Below are 16,568 nucleotides of genomic sequence, written 5' to 3'. Positions count from 1 at the left end.
TTGCAGCTTATGATGTACCTGTGTGACAAATTTTGTTACTGACATCCTGATGATCTCAGAGATTTAATGTATTACAGCAAGATAAACCTCCGTGAATTTAAAATGATTTTAGGGTAGGGTAATTGATTTTTTTTCCTTTTAAGTAACACTGCAAAATGACACGTCACCACCACTTGTGGTACTGCCGCTTCCACCTGAGAAACTTGGTGGCCTGGGTTTCAATAGTTTCTGTCTTCCCCAGGAACTAGAACAATATCATTCAGCAGGTTTGTGATCAATCTTTCTAAATCCTGTTGGTGGAATTCTATATTAAAATCATATTCTATGCCAAATCTTCACTATGGCAGTTTCAGTAAGAAAATGTGCAAATGACAAATGCCTATCGTCCTCATCCAAAAACATAAAGCCAAGTCAGAGGTTATAGTCTTCCTTTTCAAAATGTAGCATTTTAGTCATTAGCATAGTAACAAATATCAGTGACATCTTTAGTTCACACCTCCTAGTTGTGGAACAGAGAATTCACTTCAAATACTGTGTGTTAAATACTACAGCAAATATAGTATTTAACAAGGCCTCCTAAAGAAGGAACAGCAAGTATTCCTCCACTTTAAAGTGCATTCTGGCTACACAATCCAAAGAATAAAACCAAATTAATGTATTTCTTCCCATTTATATTTCCTTGTACATCTCTTTTGTTCCTTTCTCCTCCATCTTTGCAGTGGCTAACCCAGTCCAACACAAGGTCCCTACTTTGACTGTGGCTTCATCCTGTATTTTCCAATTATCACCTTTTAAAGGCCAGCTGGGTGCATTCCAAACCATCAGGGGGCAATTCCATTTGCATTGCTCTGAGACAAAGTCATGCACAAGTACTTTCATGCTTAAGTTCATAACAGACAGCCTGAATGGAAGTTATAGGTGCAGCTTAAAGTTATCCCGATAGAATACCTTCAGCCAAATAAAATGCATGAATGTGAGAGAGCGGTGTGACTTTTAAACAAATGTTATAAGTTAAAACATTTGCTTGGTATTTGAAATCCCCAAAAGTTTGCAATATAAACACAGCACGCAGCTTCTCCAAACTTTCTCATTTTACACTGATCAATGGAGCTCTCCTGTGAGTGAGACTCTGTTTACAATTTCAGCTCATTATGCTGATTTTATTCTTCTTCTTCATTAACCTGATTTTTAAGCAGCTGGAGAAGTATTTTACATTTGTTTTATTTAGGTCAGTGTTTCACACAAGTTGAAATTCCCCCAAATTAAACGGCTCTTCCCTCTTCCGAAACGACCATCGCATGTGCGTGCATCCATGTTTGCATGCATGTGTTGTTTTGTGTGGTGACGGGTGGGGGAGTAAGGTTTCGTTTGCTTTGCACATTAATGAACACTGCATTCTCTGCCTGCCTTTAGGCTCCTTAATGCTGGCTCCTTAATGCTGGGGCTGTTCACTTGTGTAAACCTGTGTTTGATTTCTCCTTTTCCCCTCCCTCTCGGACTGCATATAGTAGCATTTAGCTGTGAATTAATTTTCATGTTTGGATATATCCTGCTGAGGTGTGATGCCAGTGGTGCATAATCAAAATCTGCAACACTACACATTGGTAGATAGGCCTTCTGGGTGTTTTCACTGTGCAGATCTGTAGCTGGGTGGGAGAAAGTAAAGGACAGAGTGCAGTCAATGGCCAACACACAGACAACAGAAGTCAGCAACAGGACAATGGACATTTAACACAACTGAATAAATCTATTATTTTATGGTGGGATCTGGAGCAAAGGATAACTTTTGCAGTGTGGTGTGCAGCTGTGAGTGTGCCTGTGTGATAATGCACATGTCTCTGGCCGTGGGACAAGACAAGCACCCAAAGCCATAGCTCAAACACCAGCAGCCCTTAACATGGTGTGTCTAATGCTCCTATTTAGCGTTTGGGGTGCAGTGGCGCGTGGACTGAGGTTTCTGGGAGGGGAGCGTGGATAGCACCTAGCCTGACAGCTGTGCCCCAAACTGAAGACAAAAGCCTGAGGAAGTACCGCATCAGCGAAGATGGGACTAAAAGGCATGGCAATTTGCTCATGGTCTGGCCTATACTGCCATTTAATTCGGTGCATCATCCACCATTCATGCAAAATATAGCCCAACAGCAAACACTTCTTTTGTACACCAGAGCTTAAGCTGGTAGGACATCGTTAACAAACTCTGTTATTTAAAGAACAGGCATCATGTGGTACATTTAGATCAAAAGTAGAAACACAAACTACAAATTCATAACAGACTTTCTTTTAGACAAACACAAACAGACAGAACATAGGCCACCTTTTGTGCATCACGTTTTTTTTTTCCACTGGAGTTTGTAATCCTTTGATTGGAGGGAGTCTCTTTGTCAATCCATGCACTTCAAAGCTAAGCTAATATACCATGCTGCTTGTGTTTGTGTGTCTATGTGTGCAAGTCTGCATTCAAGTCTTTAACATTTCACATCAAGGAGCGTTTTTTTGTTTTGTTTTGCTTTGTCTTTTGTTTAAAAAAAAAAAAAAAAATCGACTGACTGATCGACTGATTGAATAACTGATCGACTGATCAGAAACGAGGCTGTCTGTCAACTAAAATTGTGAGTTTGAGGGCAGAGTTATGCTAAAATCTATTTAAAGCATTTAGCACCCAGGATTAAATTTCATACACATTAACCCTTTATTGCCATACACAGAGGTACCTCCTTTTCTGGGTTAGACTAACAGAAGAAGAAGAGATAATTACTTGTTTGTTGTCACATCAACTATTAGGTGATAATTAGGCTGGGCGAGAATTTTAACTCGCCTAAATGGTTTGTTTGATCTGAACACGTGTTCTCAGATGGATGTCTGAGTATCCTGCATTAATTATTGTAAATTGAAGCATAATCCAGCCTGTGCAAAGATGGATGATGCTGATGCCTCAGTATGCAGTTCTCCTCACTACGGGGTGAAAAACAAATATTTCTTTTGAACCCACATGTCTTACTGTAAGATAGTTTTGTAAGTAAGCATAGGTGGGTGTGCAGATTTTCTCTTATGTTTTTAATCACTGTGGTAGGTTTAGCTTTGGTGTGAATTGATACTAGCTGTGAACTTTACTTGGAGCTGAGCGAGGCAGATGAAACGTTCGTAAACGTGAAGTGTGGATGGAGAGGTGCTCGCAAAGGGGTGGTGCTGCTATTTCTGGCCGCTACATCAATAACTAGCCCTGCAATAAAATGGAAAACTAAATATTTAGAAATATGTCTTAACATCAAAACAGGAAACCTATCCATGCCTCGCATAAAGGAACTACCTTTATTATGCCCTTGTGTCAATCCACACAATTGCAGAGATGTCAGAGGATTGAAGCTGACTCAAAAATAACTACTGGTTTAAATTAGACCATCAAACAGCCAGCTGCTGATTTGTTTCCTGTGTGTGCGCGTGCACATGTTGGAGTGTGGATGTGTGTATGTTGTGGTTGGATGGTGCACTGAGGGAGAGGACCGAGCAGGTTTCTGACCTCTCACGGGTGCAGAAAAGTGATTGCAACGGAGTCAGTTGACTAAAACAACAATGTGTGCAATAGGCCATTTCAAGAAAACTTTAATACATACTGTAAGACCTTTTAGTCTTATGCGACAATATTAAGAAGGGTCTAAAACTGGAATTTCTATGTCTAAACAGTAAACTATTACAAGTCATTTTTAAGGACAATTCCACAAGGCAGGGTCCTCCCACTCATCTTTTATAATCAAGGACATCAAGAAGAAATGCTTATTTTCTCTTAAATGAGAGGGGCATTGTTGATACTCCACATTTAATCTGTGACAAGTGTGTTGTACCACAAGATACTTGTTTATTAGGTGAACTTGGGTGAAATGACCTACTTTTTTTTCCTGTCATCCATCAGATTAGTTGTGCCTCGTCTCAGGTGGTGGCCGATTTCTGTTTTAGCAAGAAGCAACATAGATTTTCTATTTGCGTTTTCCAAATAGACAAAAATTCTTAAAAAAAGAGTGGACTTCAACCAAACCCTACCCTTATGCCCAGCCTGAGGGCAGGTCACCTGGTACATGTTTAGTCATGATGACTTTTTATAGCAATAGTCAGAGATGCCATTATCCTGGGTTGTTTTTTATAAAGCGTACTCAAATGATGTCACTGTAAACTTAGTCTCACCTGTTATGTAATCAAATGTCAGCATATGGAAAACTAAAATGGTAAAAAGCTGCGTGCAAGTAGGTCGGAGATTTCGAGAGAAAGCATTTTTATAGACAGCCGAAGGCTAAACAGATGAGAACATGCAATAAGGCTTTCTAAGGAGCTGCTGAACTTTAAATAACAAAGCACATGGTTTTCAGAATTAACCAGAAAATAAAAAAAAATAAAATAAAAGCCAGTTCATGATTCTGGTAAAATTTTCATAAAATTCCCTCCATAACATGAACTTTTTAAACAATTTTTAAACAAAAAACAAAATAAATAATTAAAGTAACTTAAAATATGATATTTTGGTTTGAAATCAGCACTCTTTACATGTTGGTGCATTATTTTCTGATGCAAAAAGCCATCACTTTATTTATTTGATCCAACAGTTTGTTTTCTTCTTAGCAGCTTCCATTTACAGCAGCCGAGATAGTTTGATCATATGTTTGAATAGCTGCCCCGCACCCTTTATATGGATAAGCGGAAGAAAAGGGATGGATGGATATTATTCACTCAATTAGGACATCTTGAATGGAAAACACTGCCAGTGTGATAAGACTGTTCCAACCTTGTCAAATCAAAAGGTAAAAGGGTCTCTTCTGACTTTTTAAACATTGTTTATTTGTATAATTGTTTTGCCCGCAATGTCTGTTTTTGCTCCACAACATGGGCATGTGCTAATAGTAAGGGTTCTGGTGTGCTGTAAAGCAAACCCTATGTTAGAGTGTCTGTGTCTTTAGAGGGCATTAGTAGAGGCATTATCTTGTTGAGCCAGACAGTTCAGTAGTAAACCCTCTGGCAAAGGGCCTTGTAGTAAATTCTGATGGTACGGCACTGTAGAGCCGGAGTGTTGTAGCCTTCCTGGCACAGAGATATGGGTCATGCTAGACTGTCCTCTCCCTAACCCCAGCACCACAGCCCAAACCCTGATGAGATTAGCTGGCCAGCCAGGCGCTCAGTGGTGGTAAAACACAAACACCACTGATTATGTGAACATTAAAGTCGGATCCCCTCACACTTTAGCTCAGATCCCCTTGTGCAGGGTCACAAGTGGGTCAGTAAAATGACTGTGCTGCCATTTGCAACCTACAGTATATGTCAACACTACTTCTACCTTGGCAGTCACCGTGGACTTTGCTGATCGTAAACAAACGGAGGACTTATCCTGCGATTAGTGATTACATCATCAGAGACACGTGCTACCACTTTTAGTGGGTGAAGAATGGAACAGCAAAACAGCTGGCTTCCCAGAATCTGCCAAATAATGGTGTTTATTTCAGGAAATATGACTGCTTGCCCGACTTTCTTGACAATAGCCCAAAACAATAACAGGCCAAAGATTTTTATATTTCCTCACAGAGACAAGCTTTTGTGGGGTAGGTGAGTAAACACAATGCTTTGTCCATTTATACTCTGTTAAATCACTACTAGAAATGGGATTAGGCAGGTTGGTATGCCAAGGTAATCACCCATTCAGCAGCAGCCAGAAGAAAAGGCCTCCTTAAGGAGAAGGGGTGGGTTTTATATAGCCGAGAGCTTTGATTACTGCCCCGTCTTAAAACCGCATCCGATGAGTAAAGACATGCACTGGTCCTCCCCCACATTTACTGGGCAAGTTGCCCTCCTGGGTTCCTGTAAATAAGTGATGTCACAGCGCTTAATGATGCCCAGACTAGACTCAGCGAGGTCCTGGAAAAAGGAAAAAAGAAAGAAAAAAAAAAAACACTACCAGCTTCATCACTATTATAAGCATGCTGCCCTACTCTCATTTTGTGCACTGTATCTTAACAACATCAAGTGTACTCTTTCTAATTTTATGACACTAGAAAATTTAGCCCTCTCAGAAAAAAAACAAAACATTGTCCTCATCTGACGTTCCATTGTTCTCCAGGTAATGAAGATGTTCCCATGATAAGCAAGAAAGTTTCTCCAGGCTTTCTCCCCATCTCCAACGACGTAGACTGGTAGTGACAGTTGTTTCCAGTTGCTACATATAAAAGGGCCCATCATAAAGCCTGGCTAGAGGAAACAGGATAAGCGCTTGAGCCAAGGCAGTAAAAAGCTCTCTGGGAACTTGAAAGCCACACAAATGAAGTCTGCGTCTGCCATCTGGAAACAATAAACAAACAAAACCCAGCAGCCAAACAAACACCACGAACGGCAGAGAGCGAGAGAGAGAAAGACACCAAGAGAGAAAAAGCGAGCCAAAAAGAGAGAAAAAGCGAAGTGAAATCTGGCTTTAAGAGTTTGAGAGTGTAAAAAGGGAAGGTATCAATGTTTAAATGTGTGCAGCATGCATCATTAGCAGACAGTGATAGGAAGACAGACACAGAGACAAGCCTTTGTATAAAATATCCTTTGATGCTGGGGAGATGGTCCTGCTGTTTGAACGTGTGTGGTACCACTGAAACCTGGTTCTAATGAAGTGTAGTGCTAACAGGAGGCTGCCTGTCTGCAACCAGTGCTGGTGCCAGGGATTTGATGAGAAGTTATAAAACCAAAATTTCCAAGTTTGAAATTCTGCAAAATACCAAAAACTCTTTGCTTCCCACCCAAATAAATCATATTTTTTCTTTCCTTATTTTTTAAAATTCAGAAAGAAGAATAAGTTATCTACTCCTTTCACCCGAAGGCTTAGCTTTAAGTGTTGTTAAATTTTAAATTTTCTATAAATCATATAGAGTAGCACACCTTCTTGAGAATACACTCAGGAATACCAGAGTAAACTTCATTACATATGATAGAAAAAAAGGTTCAAACTCGACAAACTTATGATCAGATTAAAAACATGTGGTCAAAGCTCACCGTGATGCTACTAAACATATTTATACCAAAACTCAATAATTAGTTTGTGACGTAGAGCAAAATATCAGACATCTAAAGGTATTTGATGCCACAATGCTACATTCACACTTGATCGGGACACTGTACATATTATTTATAATATTTGTTTTCTTGGTAATCAGGTACTTTTTCATATGAGGAAAAGGGCCCCTGCCAGAATTTTATCTCGAGACATAGTTGTTAATGTTCCAAATCAGGTTTGCTGGGCAGTCACTTAGTGACAGTGTGTGACTATTTAATGAGGGAAATTCATGAGATAAAGCTTCACCTTCTAATAGACTAAAACTCAGAAGCTTCTCTAAAAGACTTTCTCATAAGAAGACCCACTGTCAACACTGACACCGAGGGGTTAATCAAAGAACTGCAGCCATGTGGCCACAACACTGACCCTTACAGATACTTTCACATATAGGCATACATACACATAAGCTTCCTAGGGCAAAATGATACAGGGAACAGCGCTAACACATACACCACACACACTCAACCCCCCCCCCTGCTGTGCCTAGTTAGCAACACTTTGCTATAAAAGCAGGCCTCTTACTCATTAGTTTGCTGTGTATCAGACAGGAAATGCTGGGTAAATTACACCTCATCGCGCTGGAACTAGCAGACCATCACCATGGCAATGAGCCAACCTTGGTGCCGTGAGAAGACCTAAACACGATCGTGGCAGAGGAAGACGTGATGAGATAAGATATATCATTCCCTGTTAATAACCGCTCAGTCCCAGTGACACAAATCTACTCCTACAGGTTTCTGAGTTGTTAACTGAATCCAAATCTCTATGAATTTAACAGGCCTCCAAAAAACTCTGGCCTTTTGACAGAGGAGCTAACTCCAAACCTGGAAGTAATATCCTGCCCACACACAACTTTGACTGCTACCCAATTAATGGTACATGGGCTAAACAGCAAGAACTAAACAGAGTCTGTGTGAGAAACTGTCAGTCATCTGTACAATATATGCTTCGGTAGAGTTAAATCAGTTGTAAGTAGGTTAAAACGAGTCATGGCAATCAAAAGAGATTGAAATTATCTATAATTTGGCTTTCAATCAATCAAAAACATGCTGATCATGATTTACTGATACATTTAGTTTTTAACAGCTTCCACTATGCCACTGAAACCTATATAACGTATGCATTATATCCATTTTCAGCAGTTAGAACTAAAATACCTGTACGTTATACTTTCATCACAGCACTTGGATTGGCTCACATCTCTAAAAAGCAAAAACACAAGTTTCCCCACTTTTGTTTTCATTAATAACAGAATATTTCCCCAGCTTCTCATTCAATTCGACCACCACGCTCAAATTCTTAACCACATAAACCACCCGCTAGCCAAGTCCACCGCATGTCTCTAGAACAAAATTCTTTTGTTGCATTGTTCACACATTCCTCCCTGGTCGTGTTTATACAGATGCAATTCCATGTGCGCACCGAGGTCGTAAGAAGTCCTACTCTGGAGCCGAAGATGTGCTATTGATCAAAGGCTTAAGCGCTAGAGCAGAGATACTTGTTTTGATTGGATTTTTTTTCCCTCCCCCTCTGTAGATACAGGTTAACATATCCATCTGTTGGCCGTATGGATCCACCTTGGTCAGTTAAGGGACAAGTGTAGGCCTCTCTACTCTGCCAGCTCTTCTCCCTCATCCCTGTTTACTCAGCTGGTCCCCACGCCAGTCGTCAGAGCTTTGTTTTCACACAGCAACATGTGTTAATGCTCTGTAACAGATTTCAAAGGCGAGCTTAGCTGGGTCAACAACAGGTAATAGAGCAATTTATTGATTCTGAGGCTAAAGTGAAAAGCCCCTACTTGATAGTCACTTTTAAATATAGACACTAATGCTGTATCAGTATAGTTGGTATATTTAAGTCATATCCTGTATTTTGGGGGTGTTGCATAATTCAGCTTGATAAAACACCAGCTCAGCTGACATATAACATGAAAAGTAAAAAAAAAAAAAAAAAAGTTAGATTTAAAAAAAATAAATAAAAAAAAACAGATAAAGAAAGGAAGGGTTTGATGTTACTTGACCAACCTGCTCACTCAAGGTCCCCACGGTTGTTTTCTTGCTTGATTGGATTACGGCCACACACCTTAAGCTCAGCTTCCACCACCAATCAATTCGGAAATGAAGTGTCAACACTCTGGTGTTTATTTAACACTCATTTATTTTCCTACCGGAAGCCAAAGAAAGCTCAGCCACAGAGGACACCAGATGAGCAGAGGGATTTTCGTTAGCCATTTAGAATTATTGCATATAACTGTATACTTCTAAGAGCATTACAAACACGGCTTTCTGTGGCGTGCAACTGCTAATTGCTTTTTCAGTTAATAAAATGTTGGTTTTTATTTTATTTTCCTTAATTGCCTTGCATGAAAATTCCTGTGGCATTATATAGTTTTGAAATTAAATTAGCCAATTTAGTGTGAAATTACTAATGTATTCAGACTGAATAGCACTTTGCGCTACAATTAAGACATTATAATATTAGACATGTATATTAAAATTCTGGATGTTTCTAATCTCTTTTATAACTTGGAATACGAAGCTTTTAAACTCCTGGCTGTGCATCCATATGACCAAGCTAAAAGAACTGGTAATGGGAAGACAACAGGAAGTCTGTAATGCTTCCAGTCAGCATGAAGTGCCATCAAAATAAAATTCTGCACAGTAACTGCTGCTTAAAACAACTGGGGCAATTGAAAATTCCCCTCACAATTTATGCCAAATGCCACTTTATAAACATTCTAGCACGACTGCCAAGTGTCTGCGCTGCTTTATGCCCTTTCTCTTAATTGAAAACGTTATAGGGGTGCATTACACTTAAGGATTTTATAAGCTGTGCTATAAAGCCCTAGCAGGCCCTGAGAGGGGAAACTGCCCATTAACTTATAAGGTCCAGGCCTTGGCTCTCTTAATTGACAACCTCTAGGCTACTTTCATCACTTGTCGACTTCATAGCAGCAATCAATGTTTCCTCCAGGATGCTGTTGCATCTTTGACACGAGGGTGTTTGTGACAAAGAGCAGTCTGCCGCCAATGCCAGGGCGAGGGCTCTAGGCTGTCCATAAAACAAGCACACACATTCCTCTCCTAGCTCCAGCCATCTGAGAGGGCTCCATTTAACCATTCAGGTACTGCTTCCCAGAGACACCAGTGCAAATTCACTATGAAACCTATTAAGAATGTGGACTTTTTAATATGCCTCTGCAGTTCATATCAGCACAGATGAGAAAAACAATTTCTAAATGATCCACTAAAACAGTTTCTCTTATCAAAGTGGTATTAAAACATGACATGCTAAGCAAATATTAGGTAAGATTAAGACAGAGGCTATTTTCTTTCAAACTTTTTCACGCTATCCCCACAAGCAAAAGAAGACAGACACACACACCAGACTGGCGTGACAGTCACTTCACACTCTAATGTGGCAGGATCATCAGCTTTGTGCCTCTGGAAATTCATATGCCTTGAATTAGAGCCACATGTCACGATGTTGTTGACCTGAACAGACACATTAATAGAATATTAAACTCACTAAAAGTTCTTTGTGACAAACATGCAAACTGTTTGAAGTGTCTCATTATACCTCTTAAGAGACATGCATGACAATTTACAAATGTAGGAAAGCAATAAGCAGCTCTGACTGTTAACCACCTGTCAATGGATCTCATGAACCATCCAACAAAAACACACTCAAGTGTAGCAGCAGTATCCCAGCAATATAATATTTGAATTCTATGAACTTATAAGTCATAAGCAAGAAAAAGGGTTAAAATCAAAAGAGCAGATTGGAAGGCAGCACCGGTCTTTTTTTGTTTGTTTGTTTTATGACAGTTTACATTTAAATTTGTTCATTCTTATGTTTTCCTACAGAAATGAACAAAAACTATTGCTCCCCTTTTTCTTTAGTGGGGATAAATGACAGCAAATTTGAATTAGCTACATTTTTAACACATCATAAACAAACATTTAAATCCATTACTATGACAGATCCGCAGTTCACTTGTTAGCTGAAAAATCTGACTGAGCATTAACAGCTACACATGGGTATCATGATACATGGAGATGGAAATATTGCTTACATTTGTGTCTTGATTTTGGAATCATTATACCCCTCTTAACTATCCCATGACTGTCTTATAACATTGCCCTTGTGTGCCATGTTTTACAGCAATATTGGCATGTTTTGCTGTGCTAGCTCGCAGGAGAGAGATTTTCAGTCAACTATTCTTCACCAAACTGCTCTCAAATGACTACACATACCTGGCAGTTTACACATCGACTTCATTTTCATTTATTTTGGCAGGAATTCTTTATATAGTCACATCTAATCTCAGTGTCACACACACTTTACATGTAATAAGATGCAAAATATTTAACACAAAATAGTCACATATACTGTTTGTCTATTTTGTTTTAAATAACTTAATAATTCTTTGAAAATTACGACTATTCCTAGTCCATTTGCATTGGCCAAATATCAGTATCAGCTGATACTGGCCGATACTGGCATACAACTAATAAGATTTACCTATGTCAGTGGCCAGTGTTTATTAGTTGTTCCAGTTTTCCACTGGTTTAATGTTAAAAATAGAACAAAATGGGAAATAACAGAAACAAAAAGCAAAAAAAGCAAAAAGAAAATGAAAAGATTTAAAAAAAAAAAAAAAAAAAAAAAAAAAAAAAAAGATCTATATGGGCCATCAGCCAAAATATTACTTGGCGCATCCAAGTGCACAAAGACATTTATTGTTGCAGAGGATGAAGCCTAGTGACTTGGGACATCATCTTCTCTGTAGTACCACAAGCCTGACAAGTGCCACACAGGAAGAAGAGACTCCATTATTATTATTATTATTATTATTATTATTATTATTATTATTATTATTATTATTCGGTAACGAACAACTGAGCTGAAAAAGCTATATGAGTGAATCTTGTATTATTTCTTAATTTAATGAATACCAATTACAAACCCATAAAGGCATACCCATTAGCTTAACTGATTTTCGCCTCCTGTTAATTTGGCAATAATATCATGCTAGTAGACAATATTAAGAAGCGAAGAAGAAAAACATACCTGCCTAACAAGAGTACTGTCTCTGTAAGAATGTAAGTACACTAATGTGTTGTCAAACTTCTAGACAAATTCCAATCTTGATTTAGGATTTTATATGCTTTTATATGATGAAGCACTTTAAAAGTATTTAAGTTGCTAAATTACCAACTGAAAATTGTCATTCTTAAACACAAAGTCATTATTAAAGTAAATTAAAGTAAGATCACTGGTCACCAAAAAGAAATTACCTTTTTTTATTCTACTATCTGTAGTCTGGACATTTCCTCTTCTCAAACATTTGGGTAAAGTTGGTTGTTGTCATTTCCTACTCTGTGCTGTGCCTGTTGTTCAGGTACACACACCTGCCACTTCATTAGGTACAGCTGTTCAACTACTTGTTAGTCAGTCAATCACATGGCAGCAACCAAAAACATTTTAGGCACTTAAACATGGTCAAGATGATGTGCTGAAGAGCAAATCAAGTAACAGAGTGAAGACGAAAGGTGATTTATGGTTGTTGGTGCCACATTGGCTTGCCTAGATATTTAAAAAAAAAAAGCTGATGTACTGCAATTTTCACACCAATCCATGGGTTTCCAGAGAACGATCCGAAAAGAGAAACTATCCAGTGAGTGGCAGTTCTCTGGGTGAAAATTCCTTGTTGATACCAGTGTAGAGATGCACTGATTTCAATTTATTTGACTAATTCCAATTTCTGATTTTTCGGTAAGTGTGACCTGGCAATACCGTTGCATATACAGTCAACTTAAAGAGATTATTAAACTTCACGATCTCTCCGAATGTATATCAAGTAAACAACTGTAATAAAGTGCTCTTCAACTGAAAAGACATACTGATAAAATGAGCTGCTGTACACCCACGTTTACATGACAGGTTTTACTTAGCAATCAACAGCAAGTTCCCCAGAATTATATAACAAAACAAATTTCAGGTACTTACATCATTTTCTAGTATGTTTATAGCTTCAGCAGATAAACGGACGTCAACCATTTCTCTTTTTCACTCATCTCCATAATTTTCCCATAACTCCTTTGATCGTTTGCTCTTATTGAGCCTGCTGCCTTCTAACATGCTCTGGTCTCTGGTTAGCTTTGTCTTTAGCCACTTTTCCTGTGTTAGCTCCTTTAAAATGACCATATGTAAGAGTCTCATTAGGTTTGTTGTAAGGAACATTTTCAGTTTCCCCCTGCAGTTTACTTTAGTGAACTTTCACACTAAAAACGTAGCAAAGATTGTAAAAAATTTTAGTTGATCTGGCGAGTCTCCATTTCTGCTGTGACATTCAGATGGTAGGGGGAGTGCTTTCATGTAAACAACATGAAAGCATGGATCCATCTTGAAGTGTATCAACGGTTCAGAATACTGATGGTCTAATAGTCTGGGGATATTTTCTTGGTACACTTTGGTACCAAATGAGCATCATTAAAACACCACAGCCTACCCCGGTATTGTTGCTGGCTATGTCCATCCTTTTATGGCCACAGTGTACCCATCTTCTGAAGGGTGCTTCCAACAAGATATCACACATTGTGACAAAGCCTCTCAAACTTGTTTCTTGAACATGACAATGAGTTCACTGTACTCAGATCACAATTTAGCACCTTTGGGATGTAGTGGAATGGGAGACATGCATCACAGATGTGCAGGTGACAAATCTGCAGCAACTGCGTGATGCTGTGATGTCAATATGGACCAAAATTTCTGAAGACTGTTTCCAATACCTAGTTGAATATGCATCACAAAGAATGAAGGTAGTTCTGATGGCAAAAAAGTGTCCAAAGATAATAACAAAAGACTAACTGTAAAATGTAACAGGCACTTTATTCAATCAGGCGCAATTCCATAAATGTAGTTTTATGACTGTAATGACCAGTTTATGTGCACTGTATTGGTCTACCAGTATTCCAGATACTAATATCAATTCAGCACAAATTTTCCACATTTAGAGGTTAAATTAAAAGAAACACCTCCACTCAGCATCACCACAAAGTACCACACCTAAAAACCTGAGTTAACCCTTGAAGAAAGTCCAGTTTATTGCAGGGCTGGTATATTGTTCCATTGATTTGATTATAGGTCTCAAAAGTCATTAGCATTTGCATTTATCACAGCAGCATAACTGGAAACTGGCAACTTCCTTGCAACTAGGAAGGGAGAAAAAAATCAGTGGTTGCACGATGACTGCACTGAATTTTTTGTAACATTTACTCACAAACTGCCCATTAATTGAACGTGAAACAGCATCAGCACACAAGCTGAGCACAACTCATCTGCAGGACACCTCTTTGGAAGAGGAGACTCAATTCAACTGGTTGCCAACTGCTTGTATTCTGGTTATATTCCTATAATCAAAGTAAGGCTGCTGAGCACTTAGAGTATGTCACTGATGTGAGCTCACCTAGAATTTTGCTTGTGTCAGTGAGCAGGTGAAGATTAGTACACTAGTTTCATTTGAGTATCATTAATAAGAATGGCTCTCTGAGGTTGCACAGAGCTCCTATAACAGAGAGGATCATTTACTTTTCCTCCAATTATGATGTGGTTTTAGTTTGATTTTCATATGAATATGCATCTTTTATTCATCACTCAACCACAGCATATCAAAGAAGTCTGCAGCAGTGTAAAGTGGTAGAGTATCCCATGTTATGCGTAAGTGCACAGCATTTGATATCCAGCATTTCAACTGGCTCCAGCATTTCTAAAGTGAGCACTGCAGGACGAATGCTTTTCTAAAGCCAGGCTTTTATCCACTGTCTAAGGAGAAAGGAGGGAACGTTGTCATTATGGGACTGTGTTAAATGTCTATCAAACAGTGCACATTTAGAGCAAAGGTTGACCTGTCACCATCTTCTGCTGCCTATGGAGAAAATTGCGAGTCACCGTGAAGTCACAATTTATGACCGAAAGTACAGCAAAGAAAATGAAATGCAGTTACAGCAAAGCCCAGGTAGATACTTATAAAGTTGCCAAACGAAGGCAACTTTTCCCCAGGTTATTTTCAAGGAGCAGAATGCAACCCTGTGATCTAATCTTGTAAATGTGAGTGACAAACACTAGACACAAACGTAAGAAATGTCTGTCTTTGAAACAAAAACATAAAAAAGAGGTGTGGTGATATATTTGGATGAATTCCCATCAAAATCCAAAGACCATCACTAGAGAGAACAGCAGTAAAATAACTTTTTCTTTAAAAGTTAGGGGACAGAAAAGGGGCAATAGGGGAGTGGAGGACGACTACTGCAATGCAAGAAAATAACTGTAAAACTTTTATGTTATTATATTTTCTTTGCAAAGTCGTCGGGAAAGTTACATTAAAAAAAGCAAATGTCCCTCACAAAAGCCAAACCTGCATAGCACACGGTCTGTGTTTAATGTTTTACTTAGTTATCAAATTACACACTACCTCTTGGCCCCAGTAACATTTTTACTTCGTTTCCCACCTCACATTAGATGTGCTGTAAAACTGTGACCCTGGGCAGAATGAGTCACACATTCTTACACTACATTACTAAAGTCGTTCAACAAATAACAGCCACGTTGCTACAATAAAAATAAACAAAAACTGTGTATTCCGTTATTTTGGAAAACGCAAGGCTGTAAAAACATGTTGCTACAAACACAGCTGCTTCTCCACCGCCTACAAAACAAGTGACATTTGACCAGCAGCTGCTAGCTGCACGCTATGTGCAGGAAAACCTATTCATAAAAAATTAGCGCCTAAATATTTACAGTGTGTTTTGTTTTTTCCTCCTCAGCCAACAGGTCAAATCATCATTTTCAATCGAGATAAACTGAAAATAAATTGACTTACTGTGGGACAAGTTGTTTCACAGCTCTAGTAATGTGCGCCGCCATGTTTTCCGATGACGCTACAAGAGCAAGCGGCGATTGGCTTCACTAGCGGCGCGTGTGTGCAGCTTGAATCATGTGATTGGCCACAGCCTGGAAAGGGGCGTATCTGGAGTGCTGTTAGCACATGGGGAGGTAAACAGAGAGTAACTGGCTGGGACTGCTGTCGAGGATAAAGTGCAGCGGATGAAATATGTTTCCAGTCCAACAGTTGTGATAAAGTAGCAGAAATAAAGAGTAATTCAACAAAATAAGAGCAGCTGCTTAAAAACTAAAGTCAAAGTTTCTGTGGATTACACATCATCTCAGAGTCCTGTCTCTCTGAACTGGTCCTCACATGAACTGTCTGCTCTTTGAAGGCAGAGACTGCCCGGAGCTTCAAATGGAAGGAAATGGGGGAAACAAAGTGAAAGTGAGATTTGAGCACAAGGCACGTCACCCCAGGAGTTGTCTCTCGCAGCAGTGGTGAATTACTACAGCTACCATCAGCCAGGTCCAAGTGTGGTGCACAAATGACACATAGTATTTGCCATGATTAAGTCAGCAGGAGATTTGCTCCAAATGTCAGCATTCAGAG

General features: G+C 39.1%; 1 protein-coding gene across 1 annotated transcript in view; it reads right to left on the bottom strand.

The window, feature by feature from the left end:
* The window catches only part of clybl (citrate lyase beta like), a 71,939-nt gene extending 55,910 nt beyond the window's left edge, over positions 1-16,029 (bottom strand). Inside the window, exon 1 of the mRNA XM_084908346.1 lies at positions 15,954-16,029. Within this exon, the coding sequence (XP_084764472.1) occupies positions 15,954-15,997 (44 nt within the window). The 5' untranslated portion in view covers positions 15,998-16,029. The remainder of the gene's footprint in view (positions 1-15,953) is intronic.
* Positions 16,030-16,568: the final 539 nt, after the last annotated feature.

The sequence above is a fragment of the Perissodus microlepis genome, chromosome 16 (assembly GCF_051167445.1).
Source record: "Perissodus microlepis isolate ML-2025 ecotype Zambia chromosome 16, ASM5116744v1, whole genome shotgun sequence".
NCBI classification, from domain to species: domain Eukaryota; kingdom Metazoa; phylum Chordata; class Actinopteri; order Cichliformes; family Cichlidae; genus Perissodus; species Perissodus microlepis.
Note: the sequence above shows the minus strand (reverse complement) of the source record. Positions and strands in the feature narration are given on the sequence as shown.